The sequence below is a fragment of the Palaemon carinicauda genome, chromosome 10 (genome assembly GCF_036898095.1).
Source record: "Palaemon carinicauda isolate YSFRI2023 chromosome 10, ASM3689809v2, whole genome shotgun sequence".
Classification (NCBI taxonomy): domain Eukaryota; kingdom Metazoa; phylum Arthropoda; class Malacostraca; order Decapoda; family Palaemonidae; genus Palaemon; species Palaemon carinicauda.
In genome coordinates, this window is record NC_090734.1 from 118,146,499 (window position 1) to 118,166,161 (window position 19,663).

The 19,663-nt window shown below is 42.8% G+C and overlaps 1 protein-coding gene across 5 annotated transcripts in view; it reads right to left on the reverse strand.

Annotated features, from left to right (window-relative positions):
• Positions 1 to 4,082: 4,082 nt before the first annotated feature.
• The window catches only part of Xpd (general transcription and DNA repair factor IIH helicase subunit Xpd), a 436,267-nt gene continuing 420,686 nt past the window's right edge, over positions 4,083 to 19,663 (reverse strand). For all 5 annotated transcript variants that reach the window (XM_068381754.1, XM_068381755.1, XM_068381756.1 and 2 more), the window contains 5 exons: positions 18,260 to 18,380; positions 17,769 to 17,926; positions 8,055 to 8,231; positions 7,574 to 7,783; positions 4,083 to 4,290 (listed from right to left, as the gene is read on the reverse strand). In XM_068381754.1, coding sequence (XP_068237855.1) covers positions 4,150 to 4,290; positions 7,574 to 7,783; positions 8,055 to 8,231; positions 17,769 to 17,926; positions 18,260 to 18,380 — 807 coding nt within the window. In that variant the 3' untranslated portion in view covers positions 4,083 to 4,149. The remainder of the gene's footprint in view (positions 4,291 to 7,573; positions 7,784 to 8,054; positions 8,232 to 17,768; positions 17,927 to 18,259; positions 18,381 to 19,663) is intronic.

The window sequence follows — 19,663 nt, forward strand, 5'->3', positions numbered from 1 at the left end:
TGCCTCCTTCTGTAACAGGAGCGACACCTCTTGATGTAACGCTAGCCTCTTGTCCTTCTCCTTGTAGTTGGGAGAGAGGTTGATGGGAGATGTGGTCAGAGGGGGATTGCGGCAGAACGGAATTCTGTAACCCTCCCTTAGCCACTTAGACAGACTGAGCGTCTGCACCTCTGCTCTCCCAGGCTTGCCAGAAGGTCTTGAGTCTGGCTCCTACAGCTGTCTGGAGAGGAAGGAAGTCAAAGCTTGCTTTTCGTGGACTTGGCACCTTTCTTGGACTTGCCCCGGTGACTGTCTCCACGGGTACTTCCTCTACTGGGGGCTCTGCCACGAAAGGGCGGAATGAATCTGGTAGCAGGTGTATCAGCCACAGGGGTGCAGTAAGATCTCGGCACGGAAGGTAAGGTTTTAGCCTTACGTGCTGAAGAGGCCATGAGGTCATGCGTATCTTTCTGGATAAGAGCCGCAGCCATCTCCTTGATTAACTCCTCCGGAAACAGGAACTTGGAGAGAGGAGCAAACAGCAACTGTGACCTCTGGCAAGGGGTGATACCAGTCGATAAGAAGGAGCATAGAAGTTCCCTTTTCTTGAGGACTCCTGAGACAAAAACAGACGCAAGTTCGCCAGAACCATCGCGAATTGCTTTGTCCATACAGGACATGATCAGCATGGCCGAGTCTTTGTCAGAAGGGGCAGTCTTCCTGCTTAAGGCCCCCAGGCACCAATCGAGGAAGTTAAAAATTTCGAAGGCGCGAAAGACTCCCTTCATCAAGTGGTCCAGATCAGAAAAAGTCCAGCAGACCTTCGAGCGTCTCATAGCCGACCTGCGGGGAGAGTCAACCAAACTTGAGAAGTCGGCCTGGGCAGAGGCAGGAACCCCCAAGCCAGGTTCCTCTCCCGTGGCATACCAGACGCCCGACTTAGAAGCCAGCTTAGGAGGAGGAAACACAAAAGAGGTCCTTCCCAGTTGCTGCTTGGACTGCAACCAATCCCCTAAAATCCTCAAAGCTCTCCTTGATGATCTGGCGAGGACAAGCTTGGTGTAGGCAGACGTAATAGGCTGCATGCCTAGAGAAAACTCGGATGGAGGAGAACGAGGGGTTGCAGATACGAAGTGTTCAGGGTATAACTCTCTGAACAGAGCCAGGACCTTACGAAAGTCTAAGGAAGGCGGCAAAGACTTGTGTCCCTCCACATCAGAAGTAGGATCATCCAGGTGAGCAGCTTCATCCTCAGAAACCTCATCGCCTGAGAGTTGAGTAGCAAGAGGTAACGGTAGAGCGGTATGCTGAATGGCTGAATCCTGCAGAACGGGTGCATGCGCACTTGCGGATCCATCATCATGCCTCTGCTGAAGAGACTGAGGGCTGGCAATGACAAAGTCATGAGGCTGGGGTGAGGGAGGTTCTGCGGTGGTCTGAGGAGCAAGCGTGGTCAGAAGCGAATGCTGTAAGGCATGAGGCTCATGCTGCATGGTATGCGGCTCATGCTGTATGGGAAGAGGCTCATGCTGCGAAGAATGCGGCTGCTGAATGGTAAGAGGCTCGTGCTGCATGCGTTGAGGAGGCTGCCTCATAGCATGAGGCTCCTGCCTCAAGGGTTGCGCCTGCCTCAAGGGTTGAGGAGGTTGCTGCGCAGAGTGAGGCTCCAGCCTCAAGGGTTGAGGAGGTTGCCGCATAGCATGAGGCTGCTGCCTCATGGGTAGAGGAGGTTGCCGCATAGCATGAGGCTCCTGCCTCATGGGTAGAGGAGGTTGCCGCATAGCATGAGGCTCCTGCCTCAAGGGTTGAGGAGGTTGCCGCATAGCAAGAGGTTCCTGCCTCAAGGGTAGAGGAGGTTGCTGCATAGCGCTGGAACCTGGCAACTCCCAATGCGGCAGCTCACGCATGGAAGCAGGAGGAGCCTCAAGAACATACGTCTGGCAGGGAGGACTGCGCAGAGGTGGAGGAGCGCTCGCAGGAGGAGGTGTGCTAACCTTCTCTGCCTGATACTCCTGCATCAAAGCCGCAAGCTGAGACTGCATAGTCTGCAGCATAGACAACTTGGGGTCCACAGAAGTTGGAGCAGAGGCCTGTTGAGGCACCGCTTTACCTCTCTTAGGAGGTGTGCAGTCATCAGATGACTGCGGCGAGTCCGAACTGGCCCAGTGGCTACACCTGGGCCGTTGGACTAGCTCGGACGGGACCTTACGTTTGAGAGGTCGAGAGACCTGGGTCCACCGTTTCCTCCTGGAAACTTCTTCCGCAGACGAGGAATTTAAGGGCTCAATCGTCTGGGAGTGGAAGTGACGATCTCTATCAGATACGCCCGCAACCACTGAGGATACAACTGTGCGCCGATCAAGGCCTGCCGAACCCTTTTGCCCTTCGACTTTGCTTCTCCCCTGGGCTTGGGAGCTTGCAAGAGGTCCCGGACTGGGAGGACGACTGGCACGCACAGAAGTATCCTCATGCGCAACACTGACACTGACACTAGGCACAGCACTGGCACTAACACTTCCCACTGCACTTTTCACTTTAAGTTCCTTGACATCTGCCAAGAGAAGATTGTGGTCACTAACTAAAGACTCCACCTTATCACCAAGAGCCTGAATGGCACGCAACATATCCGTCATATCAGGCTGAGCACTCGTAGCAGGTTCGGGGGTCACCACCACAGGGGAAGGAAAAGGTTGAGGGTCATGGGGGGAGGAATAAACCAAAGAGCGAGAAGAACTCCTCCTAACTCTCTCCCTCTCTAACCTAGTCGTATACTTGAGGAATTCATTAAAATCGAATTCCGAAAGCCCAGCACATTCCCCACATCGATCTTCCAACTGACAGGATTTTCCCCTACAGTCGGAACAAACGGTGTGAGGATCAACAGAGGCCTTCGGAAGACGCCTATTACAAGTCCTAACACTACATCGCCTAATTTTAGGAGCTTGAGAGTGGTCGGACATCTTGAATTTAGAGAACAGTCAAGGGGGAATTCCAAAGTAAAGCAAAGATCGTTAACCAATAAATCAATTTACTTCCAAAAGCTATCTAAGCTAAGGAAAAAGCTTCCTGTACAGCGAAGGCTAAATTTTAGAGCAAATACTTCACCAAAACCGTGAACAAAGACTCCAAAATCAACAGCGTATCCATGTAGGTCTTGCCGGCGGCACGACAGAGGAAAAATTGAGGTGGTGTTGACAAGAAGTACTGGAGTACCTGACCACAGATGGCGCTGGTGAGTACACCCCCCTCTTGTATAGCGATCGCTGGCGTATCCCGTCCGTAGATTTCTGTCGGGCAACGGAGTTGACAGCTACATGATCATCGGGTAAGATTAATATTGAAAATAGTGTTTTACTATAGGCACTTCATTAAACCTCCAGTTGTCTATTATGTGTCCAAAGATTTATCTAGTACCGATGCCCTCTTTTTTTTTTTTTTTTTTTTTTTTTTTTCTTTTTTTTTGCATCTATCTTATCTAATGTCCAGCATCTTGGAATTAGCATGAGTTTTGGCAGTCTGAATTACTCCATGATGAAACCTTCTAAGACTAATAAGATACTTCACAAAGTTCCATTTAACTTTGATTTGATCTCAAAATGTATACAAATACTTTATATCACTAAGTACTTCCAAAGGACCATATACAGACTGAAAAAGTATGTTCTCCCTTTTACTATTTATCTATCATCCTTTCTGCAAGTAGACAAATGAATGTAGAGCCTATTCATAGCTACTTCACAGACTCCATCCTTCTGACTGGTACTACTGTGTAACACTTGATGTGTTTGTAATTTGTGATAAAATATTTTTAAATTTTATTGCTTTACTTGACCTGACACTGGAAATTTGGTTTCATAATTTCTATTACATGATTACTAATATATTTGGATTCTTCCAAGGTTTAGTAGTACAAAATACCAAGGAATCTTAAACAAGTACTGTACCTGTATATAAGTTAGATATCATACAAGCAATGCACTTAAAGTTCACAGTATAATTAACAAGAACTAATTTAGATCTTATTTGAGAAAATTTCCAAGGATACATATAGAAACCAAAACAAAAGGCAAACTCAAATAAAAAAAATAAATAAAACAAATATCTAAATTTTTCTGTTTAATATGTAAACATCACTTTTATCAAAATATTCTCTGAGATATAACTGCAAATTTATACTGTTTGCTGTGCTCTCCTTTGAACTTTCTCAACATTTTCTAATGAGTTCAGCTGTTCTAGGGTAAGGAGGGACACTCCAAGCTGATCCTCTCGAGTGAATGGTTGAGCCATTTGCCGAAGCCACGGTCTGATCATCTGAAAAGAGCAGAGTAAAACATCATACCCACAAAGATAATCTAGTAGCATACTTAACTAACTAAAAGTCACCAAGACCCAAAGGAGTAACAGTATCCCATCAATCTTAAACACTGTAGCATAAGTGAATGACACCTATGCCTGCAAATATGCAATTTTCTCTTACAGTACTTCTATACAATACTTGTCATTACAAAATGGTGCTCTAAGGGTAGAAGAGACTCTTTAGCTATGGTAAGCAGCTCTTCTACAAGGACATTCCAAAATCAAACCATTGTTCTCTAGTCTTGGATAGTGCCATAGTCTCTTTACCATGGTCTTCCACTATCTTGGGTTAGAGTTCACTTGCTTGAGGGTACACTCAGGCATGCTATTCTGTGTCCTTATTTCCTTTCCTCATTGGTCTATTTTCCCTGCTGGAGCCCTTGGGCTTATAGCATCCAGCTTTTCTAACTAAGGTTGTAGCTTACAAAGTAGTAGTAATAATAATAATCATCATCATCATCTCTACCTAATAATAACCAGAGGGTGGAGCTATGTTGACAAATACAAAGCAAGTAGAATGCTTTGAGGATCGTGAATTCAATGTTTTTGTGAATTAATTCCTAAAGACACAGGTCATTCAGAATATGTTGGATGAGGAGGTAACTAGTGTACTTGCACATGAAATTGAACACCCTTTGGACAAAGGAAGGCTACTCTGAGAGTTGCTTTCCTTCAACATCAATCACAGAACAGGTATACTGTACAAAGAATCTACATTGGAGCTCTGTAAAAGAAGAAAATATCAACTTATGAGTTCCAATATCTTAAAACTAAAAGTTTTGTGACTGCTAGGTCTGCAAGCAAAATCATTCAATCATTACGTTGGAGCATGACAATGATCAGTCAAATGCATGGCTTCAATCAGTGATCTATGATCAATATGGGTTGAAATAAACCTTCCTTCAGATACATCAACATTTAGACTCTATATTATACAAAGCAAACATCAATCCAATAAAGAATATTTACAAAAGACCTTAAAAGTTACTTAGATGGAAGATTTGTCATGAACAGACATGTAAGTCTTTGGGTCCTAACTGGAACATATTTCAACAGTTCCAGTGTATGAAATTCTAATGGCTAATTGTAGTGTCTATTTGGTCTCCAACTACACTGGTCTTCCCGATTTTACCTTTCTACTTGCTCCCCAATAAAAGTCCAATCTAAAATTTTCAGCTCCCTAACTGCAGCTTCATGTAAAAGTATATCCTTAAGTTTTCCAACATAAAGGTTTGCAAGATCGTATAAGTAATCCAATTAATACCTTACATCCACAATGTCCCAATAGTTCAATACACTGATGTGGTCATGTAAAAAGCATAAAAAAAAAAAGAAAGAGAGAGAGAGAGAGAGAGAGAGAGAGAGAGAGAGAGAGAGTGTTACAACGATTTTGGATGTCTCAAAGACCTTTTAGTCCATCCGCAGACTCCGTTTGCTCCTTAGTAGAGCGATTTACTTTAAGCATTTAGAGTTCCTATGATCTTGTATAACTTATTCTTGAACTCATTTACCATGTTACTGTTTACTACATCGCTGGAAGTCTATTCCAAGTATTTTCTATTTTGTATGTGAAGAAATTGTCACATTGAGTTGTGGTGTATCTTTTTGATTCCAGTATGTATCCAAATTGCCTTAATATTGGGGTCTTACTAGTGATGTGTACTGCTGTAGTACAGTATCTTTGTTTCTGTATTTGAATTGTGTTTATGTAACCAATTAGTTTTTGTGCTTTCTTTTCAGCTTTTATGCTCTGTATGGTGAACTTCAAATCCTTGCTGATAATAATATTAAGATCTTTCTCCTGGTCCACACTTTCTAGTTCATTACCCAGCAACGAGTAATCTGATTGTGGGTTACTTTAATATATGTGCATGATTTTACACTTCCAACAGTTGAAAGGCATTTGCCATTTTCTGGACCATGCTCCTAGCTTCATTAGATCCTCTCTTAAGGCTTCTACATCTTCTGAGTTCGCAGCATTTATGCCTAGTTTAGTATTGTCGGCAAATTTGGCAGTTGTACAAGTTAATCCTAAATCCATGTCGTTAACGTAGATCAGAAATAGCACTGGGCAAAGGACGGATCCTTGATTTACTCCGCTTGTAAGAGCTGCCCCCTGAAGCTTCTCTATTGATTACAACTCTCGGTTTTCTGTTTGTTAGCCAATCTTCGATCCATTCCGCTGGCTCGTTAATGATGCCTAGTGCTCTAATTTTGATCTTTAACGTTTTATGAGAGAGAGAGAGAGAGAGAGAGAGAGAGAGAGAGAGAGAGAGTGTGTTACAACGATTTTGGATGTCTCAAAGACCTTTTAGTCCATCCGCAGACTCCGTTTGCTCCTTAGTAGAGCGATTTACTTTAAGCATTTAGAGTTCCTATGATCTTGTATAACTTATTCTTGAACTCATTTACCATGTTACTGTTTACTACATCGCTGGAAGTCTATTCCAAGTATTTTCTATTTTGTATGTGAAGAAATTGTCACATTGAGTTGTGGTGTATCTTTTTGATTCCAGTATGTATCCAAATTGCCTTAATATTGGGGTCTTACTAGTGATGTGTACTGCTGTAGTACAGAATCTTTGTTTCTGTATTTGAATTGTCTGTTTATGTAACCAATTAGTTTTTGTGCTTTCTTTTCAGCTTTTATGCTCTGTATGGTGAACTTCAAATCCTTGCTGATAATAATATTAAGATCTTTCTCCTGGTCCACACTTTCTAGTTCATTACCCAGCAACGAGTAATCTGATTGTGGGTTACTTTAATATATGTGCATGATTTTACACTTCCAACAGTTGAAAGGCATTTGCCATTTTCTGGACCATGCTCCTAGCTTCATTAGATCCTCTCTTAAGGCTTCTACATCTTCTGAGTTCGCAGCATTTATGCCTAGTTTAGTATTGTCGGCAAATTTGGCAGTTGTACAAGTTAATCCTAAATCCACGTCGTTAACGTAGATCAGAAATAGCACTGGGCAAAGGACGGATCCTTGATTTACTCCGCTTGTAAGAGCTGCCCCCTGAAGCTTCTCTATTGATTACAACTCTCGGTTTTCTGTTTGTTAGCCAATCTTCGATCCATTCCGCTGGCTCGTTAATGATGCCTAGTGCTCTAATTTTGATCTTTAACGTTTTATGAGAGAGAGAGAGAGAGAGAGAGAGAGAGAGAGAGAGAGAGAGAGAGAGAGAGAGAGAGAGAGAGAGAGAGAGAGAGAGAGAGAGAATTTCCTATAATTTACCTGTACAGCTTCTTCTGTTGAAAGATCACTTGCATGATCAGTAAGGTACTCTTGGATCCAACGAGGTAGTTTATTCCGTTTGTCTGCTCTGAAGAAACGCTTGTCAGCGAACAACATTATTCCATAGTCCGTCTTCCCCCTCATGACTCGTCCTACACACTGTGCAGCATGCCTCATTGCATCGAAGGTCAAAAAATCATTTTCTCGAATCTGTGGAAAAAAAATCCCTTTATATATGGTTCACATTTTGCAATACAAGAAAGTATCAAAGCACACGACCTTCGAAACTAGGAAAACAGTAATTTTTTTAAAAACTATAAGAAGATAAAAAAAAATTGCAGTATTACTGTACTTGTTTAAATTTCCATTCCTTTTTGTCAATCTTTTGAAATTTTTTTTTGACATCAAGGGTACTGTATCAAAACTGTTGTCTAAATTATATATATTTCCATAACAAATTCTAGTACTGTACATTACTTACATTAAATTGGCTACGCAGGTATTCCAGACGAGCTTTAAGAATTCGACTTTGAGTATACATAAACGGAATCCCCATCATAATTACACAGCGACCATAATGATGATCGAAATCGATTCCTTCAGAGACCTTTCCTCTTGCAACGGCAAGTAGAACGCCGCCTCTACCTTTATCACAGGCCTGAAACAATACAGCATCAAGTTTTTGATTAAACTGTTAATGTTTTACACATTTCCAAAGAAAAATGTTATTTTGATAATAAAATAAATTTTTGAATATACTTACCCGGTGATTATAATAGATGCAACTCTGTTGCTCGACAGAAAAAACTCTACGGAAAAATTCGCCAGCGATCGCTACACAGGTAGGGGGTGTACTCAACAGCGCCATCTGTCGTTCAGATACCCAGTACTCATTGTAAACAAAGAACTCAATTTTCTCCTCGGTCCACTGTGTCTCTATTGGGGAGGAAGGGAGGGTCCTTTAATTTATAATCACCGGGTAAGTATATTCAAAAATTTATTTTATTATCAAAATAACATTTTTCAATATTTAACTTAGCCGGTGATTATAATAGCTGATTCACACCCAGGGGGGTGGGTAGAGACCAGCAAAATATGTTTACATCATATGAGCTAAGAATTTTTATTTCATTTTAGAAGTTATCAAAATAACTAAACAAAATAAATAGGTACCTGGTAAGGAAGTCGACTTGAACAATTACTCTGCCTTTTTAAGTACGTCTTCCTTACGGAGCCTCGCGATCCTCTTAGGATGCTGAGCGACCCCTAGGAGCTGAAGTATCAAGGGTTGTAACCCATACAACAGGACCTCATCAAAACCTCTAATCTAGGCGCTTCTCAAGAAATGACTTTGACCACCCGCCAAATCAAGTAGGATGCGAAAGGCTTCTTAGCCTTCCGGACAACCCAAAAACAACAATAAAACATTTCAAGAGAAAGATTAAAAAGGTTATGGAATTAGGGAATTGTAGTGGTTGAGCCCTCACCCACTACTGCACTCGTTGCTACGAATGGTCCCAGAGTGTAGCAGTTCTCGTAAAGAGACTGGACATTCTTAAGATAAAAAGACGCGAACACTGACTTGCTTTTCCAATAGGTTGCGTCGATTATACTTCCAGAGATCTATTTTGTTTAAATTCCACGGAAGTTGCGACAGCTCTAACTTCGTGTGTCCTTACCTTCAGCAAAGCTTGGTCTTCCTCATTCAGATGGGAATGAGCTTCTCGTATTAACAGTCTGATAAAATAGGATAAAGCATTCTTTGACATAGGCAAAGATGGTTTCTTAACTGAACACCATAAAGCTTCAGACGGGCCTCGTAAAGGTTTAGTTCGTTTTAAATAGAACTTAAGAGCTCTTACAGGGCATAAGACTCTTTCTAGTTCATTTCCAACCATACGATAAGCTTGGAATATCGAACGATTTTGGCCAAGGTCGAGAAGGCAGCTCGTTTTTGGCTAGAAAACCAAGTTGTAGAGAACATGTAGCCGTTTCAGATGAGAATCCGATGTTCTTGCTGAAGGCATGAATCTCACTGACTCTTTTAGCTGTGGCTAAGCATACCAGGAAAAGAGTCTTTAAGGTGAGATCTTTCAGGGAGGCTGATTGTAGCGGCTCGAACCTGTCTGACATAAGGAATCTTAGTACCACGTCTAAATTCCAACCAGGTGTAACCAAACGACGCTCCTTCGTGGTCTCAAAAGACTTAAGGAGGTCCTGTAGATCTTTATTGTTGGAAAGATCTAAGCCTCTGTGACGGAAGACTGATGCCAACATGCTTCTGTAACCCTTGATAGTGGGAGCTGAAAGAGATCGTTCTTTCCTCAGATATAAGAGGAAGTCAGCTATTTGAGTTACAGAGGTACTGGTCGAGGATACGGATACTGACTTGCACCAGTTTCGGAAGATTTCCCACTTCGATTGGTAGACTCTAAGGGTGGATGTTCTCCTTGCTCTAGCAATCGCTCTGGCTGCCTCCTTCGAAAAGCCTCTAGCTCTCGAGAGTCTTTCGATAGTCTGAAGGCAGTCAGACGAAGAGCGTGGAGGCCTTGGTGTACCTTCTTTACGTGTGGCTGACGTAGAAGGTCCACCCTTAGGGGAAGTGTTCTGGGAACGTCTACTAGCCATCGAAGTACCTCGGTGAACCATTCTCTCGCGGGCCAGAGGGAAGCAACTAGCGTCAACCTTGTCCCTTCTGCAGTACCTTGTTGACAATCTTGAACGGAGGGAATGCATATAGATCTAGATGTGACCAATCTAGGAGAAAGGCATCTATATGAACTGCTGCTGGGTCCGGGATTGGTGAGCAAAATATTGGGAGCCTCTTGGTCATCGAGGTTGCGAAGAGATCTATGGTTGGCTGGCCCCAGGTGGCCCAAAGTCTCTTGCATACATCCTTGTGGAGGGTCCATTCTGTTGGAATTATTTGTCCCTTCCGACTGAGACAATCTGCCATGACATTCAAGTTGCCTTGGATGAACCTCGTTACTAGTGATATATTTAGACCTTTTGACCAGGTGAGGAGGTCCCTTGCGATCTCGTACAACGTCAGAGAGTAGGTCCCTCCTTGCTTGGAGATGTACGCCAAAGCCGTGGTGTTGTCCGAGTTCACCTCCACCACTTTGCCTTGAAGGAGAGACCTGAAGCTTTTCCAGGCCAGACGTACTGCCAGGCTTCTTGCAGTTGAAATGCATTGTCCTTTGACTCGAGTTCCATATTCCCGAGCATTCCCGACCGTCTAATGTCGCACCCCAGCCTACGTCCGATGCGTCCGAGAAGAGAACGTGGTTGGGAGTCTGAACAGCCAGGGGAAGACCCTCTCTTAGGTTAATATTGTCCTTTCACCAAGTCAGACAAGACTTTATCTTTTCGGAAACCGGGATCGAGACCGCTTCTAGCGTCTTGTCCTTTTTCCAGTGAAAAGCTAGATGGTATAGAAGAGGACGGAGGTGTAGTCTTCCTAGTGACACAAATTGATCCACGGATGACAGCGTCCCTACCAGACTCATCCACAGCCTGACTGAGCAGCGTTCCTTCTTCAGCATCTTCTGGATGGATAGCAGGGCTGGGGGCTGATCGCCTTGTTGTTCAGCAACGTCCTCATCAGAGGGTTCCTCATCCGAAACTGATGAGGAAACGGCAACGGAGTGGGCAACGTCTGGCTCGCTGAATCCGGTCGCACTGGTGGATGCGTGACGGAGCCGGACGCAATATCATGGAACTGCTGCACAGTCTGTGAACTGTCAACAACCATGGGTGCGCGAGGAACCACAGCGTCAACCCGAAACTGTCTAGACCGTCTGGGTTGTGCAGTCAACACCCTACCGGGTTGCTGAGGTTGACGCACTGCGTCACAACAAGTCACCTCTGCTGGTTGTTGAACGTCCTGAACGTCAACAACCACCTCCGAGCGTCGCTTAACGTCAACGTGCGGCTGGCAACCCACACTGGGTCGCATCGGTGGAGGAACCACCTCAACTGGCAGACGCGAGTAGGTTACCTCAGCGTCAACAGGGCGCACAACCGACCGGTTGGAAGGTTGTTGGCCAGAAGGTTCTTCTCCGCATTTAAGTCCTCTATCAAGGACGCAAGCTTGGACTGCATGTCTTGCAGCAAAGCCCATTTAGGGTCTACGGGAGCAGGTGTGGCAACAGACGGGGTTAGCGACTGAGGCGGAACCGTTTACCATCCCTGAAAGCCTTGTTATGCGTGACATAATAGTACAGCAAAACTTCAAAGGCTTGACAACAGCTGAGAAGTTGACCTGTAAACAACTTGGAGCGTCTCCTGGCTAGGCGCCAGGGAGAGTCTACCAGAATTGAGAAGTCTATCTGGGCAAAGGCATGAACTCCCAAGCCGAGAACTTCTCTCGTGTCATATCAGACTCTCGCTCTATAAACCAGTTTAAAAGAAGGGAAAGCAAAGGCTGTATCCCCCAAACTCCTCCTTGTGAAAAACCAGTCGCCTAGCCAACGTAACGCTCTCTAGGAGAGCGAGAGAGCACTAGCTTAAAAACAACGGCTTCGAAGTAGCTAGGCCTAGTGTAAGCTCTGACGTTTAGGCGAACGAGGAGCAGCAGTTACAAGATCCGGACGAAGATCCTTAAAAAAATCATCATGATTTAATTAAAGTCCATAGGAGGCTAAGCAGCTTAAGGCTCCTCTCCATCTGACAGAGTCCTCAAGGGAATATCAGTAGGAGGGAGAACAGCAACTTCCTCATCTACAGGAATCTTGTCCGATAAAAGCTGAGTCTCTCACTGGTGCATTAGTAGCGGACCAGAACGCAACGTCATGTAACTGCTAGACAGTCTGTGAACTGTCAACAACTGAACTGTCAACCACAACAGGTGCGTGAGGACGTACAGCGTCCACTCGAGACTGCTTTGACTGCCTAGACTGAGCAGTCAAAACAACTCTAGAATGCGGAGGTTGACGCACAGCGTCAAAACAAGTCAACTCCGATTGTTAGTGAACGTCTAGAACGTCAACAGGAGCATCAGCCAGTGGCCTAACGTCCAAATGCGGCTGAAAAACCACACGAGACCGCATCGAGTGTGGTTCTAAACAACCTGACTGACGTGACTAAGCTACGCCAACGTCAACAGTAAGCACAAAGGAACGTTAGGTTGGCTGAAAGCCAGGATATCGATGAGATAAACGGCTAGACTCAACGGACTAATCGGCAGAATAGTCTTCCATAAGGGAGGCAAGCATATACTGCATGATTTGCCATACAACCCCTTAAGGATCAACGGAAATGGTTGTGGTAATAGACGAGGGTAACGTCTGTGACCGCAACACTTTGCCTACAAAAAAAGACTTTCGGAGTCTGTGTTACGCTTTTGTTAGGCGGCGAGCAGTTATCCGATGACTGCATAGGGTCAGAGCTGTCCTAATGGCTGTAACCAGGACGCTGGACCTGTCTTGAAAGGACTGACTTTCGCTTAAGGGCTTCGAAACCTTGTGACAGGTTTCTTATGCGAAAAGCCTACGGATGGCGAGGAGAAACAACGTCTCTCTCGTCTTATGGTAGGGGAGATCTTGGTAAGAAACACCCGATACCATAGAGGGAAAAACGTCTGTTCGTTGGTCAAGGCCTCTCGAACCCATAAGTCGTTTGACATTACTTCTCCCCTGGGCTTGGGAGCTTGCAAGAGGTCCCGGACTAGGTGAAAGACAGGCACGAACAGACGAACCCTCGGACGCAACACTGTAACACTTTGCGCCTCGGACGCAACACTGTAACACTTTGCGCATATCACTTTATCACTTCGATTTTCTGTTTTGCACTTATTTCTACCTGAAACACGCAATTCTACCCTTCATTAAAAGGTAGTAATTGAGAAATTAGTCGTATAATGCAAGCTCATAATACCAGCAAAAAACAGAAAACATATTTTAAGATAAAAAGAAAAATCAGTGGCTGGGAAAGAGACTAAACACTAGTTCATATAACTACGTTTTCAATCTCTCACCGCACATAGCCTGGGGACGAGAATAAAAACCTAAAAACGTTTTATCCTTCCTCCCCGTACAGAGACTAGGGACGAGAGTAACACGAGAACAACGTTACCCGCTTGAACGGAACGTTTTCTCTCCTCTCTCTCCCTCCGTCTCTATCTCTCTCTCTTTCTCTCTTGATTTCGCACCTAAGAGAAGAGCCCAATTATATTTCGTCAAAAAAACATGTTATTTGACTAAAGGAAAAAACTGAAAGGTTTTTCAAATAAAAAGTTCCTTTAAAATAGAATTTAAAACATTTAAGCTAAGAAAGAATGAACAAAACGTCAGAATCGATTTACTCTTACTGCAAAGTGAAACCGTGATACACTCTCTCTCTATCGTAACGATAGAGCGCATGTTGAACGTCCTGAACGTCAACAACTGCGTAGCATAAAAAACTAAACGTTAGTTCATCTTTGAAAACAGTACGAAGACTATCAAAGAAATTCTTTCATAAAATATTACATTTAAAAAGTTTTAAATCCTTAGCTCTTTAAAAGCTAAAGACGATATAAAGGGCTCAATGTTGATTAACTTCGGTTTCCAAGTTAGGACCGCCTACTCTCAGGAAAGGTCTATATAAACAAAGCATTAAAATTTATTTTATATGTTTATAAAAAATGGAAAGTTAATCGAAGAGGCCTAATAAAGGCGGAGAGATATAAAATATATAGGGGAAAATCTATAACGTGATAAGATAATTACTAAAAGCCTAAACACACTTCCGTCTAAGGGAAGGGTCGGCCATTTAAAAGTGAAAGAAAGACCATACTCTCTTTGTCACCATAATTAAATCTATCCAAAACGAGTTCAAGTTTTAAGATGAAGATAAAACACCTGCATAGCGAAAGCTCAAAACTAGAATAGTGTACTTCACCAAATAGTTGTGAAAACAAATCCAGTTAGCAACAGCGAATTAGTAGGTCTTGCCGGTAGCCCGACAGAGAGAAAATTGAGTTCTTTGTTTACAATGAGTACTGGGTATCTGAACGACAGATGGCGCTGTTGAGTACACCCCCTACCTGTGTAGCGATCGCTGGCGAATTTTTCCGTAGAGTTTTTTCTGTCGAGCAACAGAGTTGCAGCTATTATAATCACCGGCTAAGTTAAATATTGAAAAAAAGGTATTACTCAAACAGTGTTTTGAGTCTTTGACATTTTAATATTTCTAAATTCACTCATACCTTTCTGCTAAGAAGCAAATTTCCAATTACTTTCAAGCTCTAGAAACAACTAAATTGAAGATGCAGACATTACTGTACTTAATTGGCTGGCATTCGAAGAGAACACAATTTAACACCCAAATATGTCCAACTGAACAATTTTCTTTGGAAGTGACAAGGAGCAATTATGAAGTGCAACACTATTTCAAATACACTGTTGCACAAATATGATTCCAATAAATAATTATGAAGCATGATTCAATATATCTTGAATAACATACTGTATACTAAAGTGAGCCCGAATTTCCATGCAGTTTAAATAAACATCCAAAACTTTTTAATAAAAGGAATTGTTTTAACATGTTTAAACATTACTGACACTAGATTTCATTTGATGATGATACAGTTCAAGTCATTCATTAAGCATAATAAAATTTGTTTTGCTGTATGTGTTATTTGCTAGATACTAGTTCAAGATCTCTAAATACTGTTACAAAAGTGCTGACAATATTCCCAATTTCATAAAACAACTAAACAAATCTAATCAAACCCGAGTCCTTAAAATAGGAGTAAACAGCAGCAGCGCTGACCCGGCTGGGTAAACAAAAATATCCTGTGTGGGAGGCTAGCAGAAGTGTAAGGGAGATGGGTAACCCTGTTCTCAAGCATGGGCGTTGCCAAAGATGCTGCCTCCATGGCTCCTGATTGAGCCTTTCCACTGTCCATCCTGGGGTAAGAATATAGATTTTACCCTCTATTGGGAGGCTGTTGGGCACTGCCTCCTCAAGACAGTAATACTTCCTCTGCCAGGCCCAAGCTGCTGAAAGGAGTTGAGCCAACCTGTTCACTTTTAGGGAATTCCTAAGGCTGGCTATCAGCTCATCCAACTCCTTCAGAGCCAAGATCACGTTGAACAAGAGCAGTAACGTACTTGATCACCTGATCTCCCATAATCACCTATACAATTGATCTATCGTCGTGACTGCCTGCTTCACTAGCATCTGGAATTGTTCTCTCAGACTATTCAACTCTGATGTCTGTTATTGATTGATTCCAGAAAACCTTAAATCAATCAATCAATCGGTTATTACTCGCTGCAAAGCTTTCTCTGTCAGAGGGACCTAGTTAAGAGAGTGATGGTTCTGGGGTCTCTTCTCAGGAGATCTTCCTGATATAAGAGGAGCGGCTGAATCTAATCTCCCTAGGGAGTCTCCTTTGGAGTAAGAGTGGGCACTCTCTTCTTGTTGGCCGCTCTTCTCTGTCCTGTTCGGCTTCACTCCATCGATCCTGGATTCAATCTGGTGATGGGGAGATGATACTTGTGATACTGGGCAAGGACCATCTATTAGGATGCACAGCACAATCTGGCCATGAAAAATTAGCCAAAACAACTATGGTCAGTGAGTACAATCAGAATGAAAACATCGACCCCACATAGAAGTGGGAAAAGATGTAGACAAAGAAGAATAGTTTCAGGAGATCCTCTGAGGTGAACAATCCCTCTCTTGATGAAGGCTACTGACAAGGTCGACTTGTAGAGAGAGTCCCTCGCATCTGCCAGTGATAGCATTTCTCTCCTTATCGTTGCCAGTTGACATTTCTCATAGCAGGTGGTTCCCTGTGCGCCGAAGTTGGGTGTTACTTGCGTTCGGTCCAGCATCTGGTGGAGGTACTGGGAACCTCCTCGATCTTATGCTGGGGTGCTATCTCTTGAACCCTCATGAATAGCCTAGGCCTACAGTATGAAAAATGGAATGTTTCCCTGGAGTGTGTTCCTCATTTCTGAAGGGAGGAGGAGAAAGGAGGTGGGAGATTAGCTCTCCTTCCCTCTCAGAAGAGGAGGAAGTCTGCGTGTAAGTGCGTTGGGGCAAGGATTGGCAGCGTTCCCTCTTCCGCTCTCTGGACCCTGTTCTGCACTCTTCCTAGAAGTGAGAGTAGCCTAGCCTGGTGTGCTATCTCAGCCCCGGGATGACACGTGAGGAATGAATCCCAGGAGTCCACGTGGTGCTTCACACGTAAGGAGGGAGATATCTTAAAATCTTTCATTTGTGCGCTGCCCTGAGTCCGCGTGGTAACCTTGGACCTCTTGCTTTTGTGTGCTATGTCTTTGGGGAAGAGTGAAAAATCACGCAGCCAACCTAGTAACACGAGAAACTCATATCGTATAAGTTTTCCTCAACCCGAAGCGGAGAATAACCCAAGGATTGGATATATCCTATTTTCCTATTCTTCACAGGTGAGAGAGAAGCCTTCTATGTGTCCTTCCAAGGAGACCTAGGCCTTGGAACATCCAGTTCAGACCCTGAAGAGACAGGCTTGGGCGATGAAGGGGAAGATGGTTCCTGTCTCTCGCACCCAGAGCTTTTCAGCAAGAGCACCTTAAACAGGTGGTTTCCTCCTCTTGTTCGGCACCCCTGATGTGGTCCAAAAGCAGTTCCGACATACGGGAACCTTTGAGGCCGAAAGAGAACCACACTAGGTTTGGATGTCTCTGGTGCCATCTTGGAAGGCAAGTGATCCCTCTCCGTCTTCTTTCTTCTCCTAACAGAGAGCGCCCATTGTTCCTTTTGCCAGTCCTTAGATTCCAGGCAGGTTGAGGATTAGGAACACATGGGGCACAAGTCGAATAGAGGTCAACCTTATGCTGAGTCATGAAAGTGCCACAACGTTGTTTGTCATGCTTCCTCATCTCGTACGATTGCTCTATCAAAGCACAAATGCACAGACAGACAATAGAACACAAAAAAAGTTGGAAAAACACAAAGGTCATATCGGGTCTCGGGAGTGGCTCAATTCCCTCAAGGCCACAGCTGAGAAAAGAATGAAGAATTGGTCCATGCAAAAGAATGGGGTAACCCTCCTCTCCCCTACACTCCCGCTAGCTTCCTGCATAGGATGTTTCTGTCTACCTAGCTGGGTCAGCAATACTGTTGTTTACTCCTATTTAAAGGAAGAGGGTTTGTATTGGTGTCAGAACAACTTACAATTTACACATTGTAATCATATCAATGAAAATCTTTCACATACCTTCATGTAATTCAATAATGCAAGGGAAGTTTCTGCATCATCTTGCGTTTCAATGAATACTAGTTTATGCCTCTGTAGATCATTTATGATTCCATGATCATACCACGTTGCCACAACATTTTCCAAATACAAGTATGAGGTAAAGAAACAGACCATCCCTAAAAAAAGGCAAATGTTACCAATTAAAATACAATACAGTACCATGGTTATAAATGTCTAAGATCACCTAAATATCAAACACTTTCTAAGTCTAACTTGTAAACTAAAATTATTATTAACTATTCTGATAAAATTCAAACTAGTGAACAGATGAAAAGCAAAATTAAAATTCATTTAAACATTTGGTAGTAATCCACTAATAAGTTCATATATAGTCCAATGAAAAATATCTAAAATGTTACACTACTTCATCCCAATCTGACAATTCCAAGTCACACTTTATAAACACTTTATGGCTTGAGGACAAATAAAATCAACATTTGTATAATTACCATCTGGTATTATGGTTGCCATTTCAACAAGTAATTTTCCATAATTCCTTACAACTGCTGGATCATCACGTGACTCAAATTTTGAAGAAATGGAGACTTGATCGTTACCCTTAGTTACAATCTGAAACGAAAAACATTAGGGTTTATCACATTCAACAAATCCAAATATAGTAGATAAAAAAGATAAAAGAAATTAACATTTCCTCAGGAAAAAAGAAAATAAAGATGCTTTTCTGGAGTGAATTTATATACTGGCCCCCCTTATCCATAGGGGTTATGTAACTGGGACACCCGCAAAGAGAGAAAATCAGCGAATACTTGGTGCCCTGGGGTGGGTCAACTCAGAATTCCCAAAAACAGACCACTTGATTAACACACTAGGTAACCCACTGTACAGCACTAAATTGTTTTCATGTGGTTTCTATCGTGGTACTGTAGTTCATATTACTTTTCAAAGATAATTGTACATCATTAACACACCTTCAAGTACAAGGTAAGACGACTCATGACACGTAAGTCAGCGCCACACTGTTGCTCGTATCTAACAACACTCGCTGATACTGTAGTGTATATTAATGTAATATATGTACATTACTATCACTACAGTAAAGCTGTATGAAAAGTATGATATGTTTCAACATACTGGTGCTGTTATAATATTCATTAAGAAAATGTTTTGAACAAAATTAAAAAATTTATATTGATAATACTCTTTGTTATTCATGAGCGCATATTCTCCATAGCAACAACTTGAGATAAGCTGAACACAACCAAAAGTGATAAAATAGTCACTAAATGTTAATTGTTGAAATGCACCCGAAATTGAAAATAAAAGTATAAAATGCTTTTCTGAAGCACAATTAACTTTTTAAAAAATCACAAATTATTAGTAATTTGTATTTTTCCTAACATACTTACCGAGAACTACTTTCATGGGAGTTACCCGGAACCTCCTCTCAATCGACCTGAGTTTTGTGTAGTTTACCCTACTCCCGTTTTCTGTAATGGTAGGCCTAGGTGGAAGGATACGTGCCCTGAGGGCAATGCCGAGGCAGGCCACATGTGAGCTTGGGTCACGACCTTCAGTAAGTTCTTTGAAAGTAAAAATACCAAAGGTCAGTGAGGCACTCGGGGAAGGAAGGGAGGGCCATAACCCGAAAGTAGTTCTCGGTAAGTACTGTATGTTAGGAAAAATACAAATTACTAATAATTTGTGATTTGTTCCAACACAAGAACTTACCTCGAACTACTTTCATAGGAGACTTACAAATTAGGAGGTGGGAGTGCCTACCTGCCTTAAGACCCAACTGACGGGATGACACGTACCTAGACAGGGGACTAGGTACTAATGGTTAAGAAACTGGATAGTAGGATAAACTACACAAAGAGCTCATATTAGTGTAT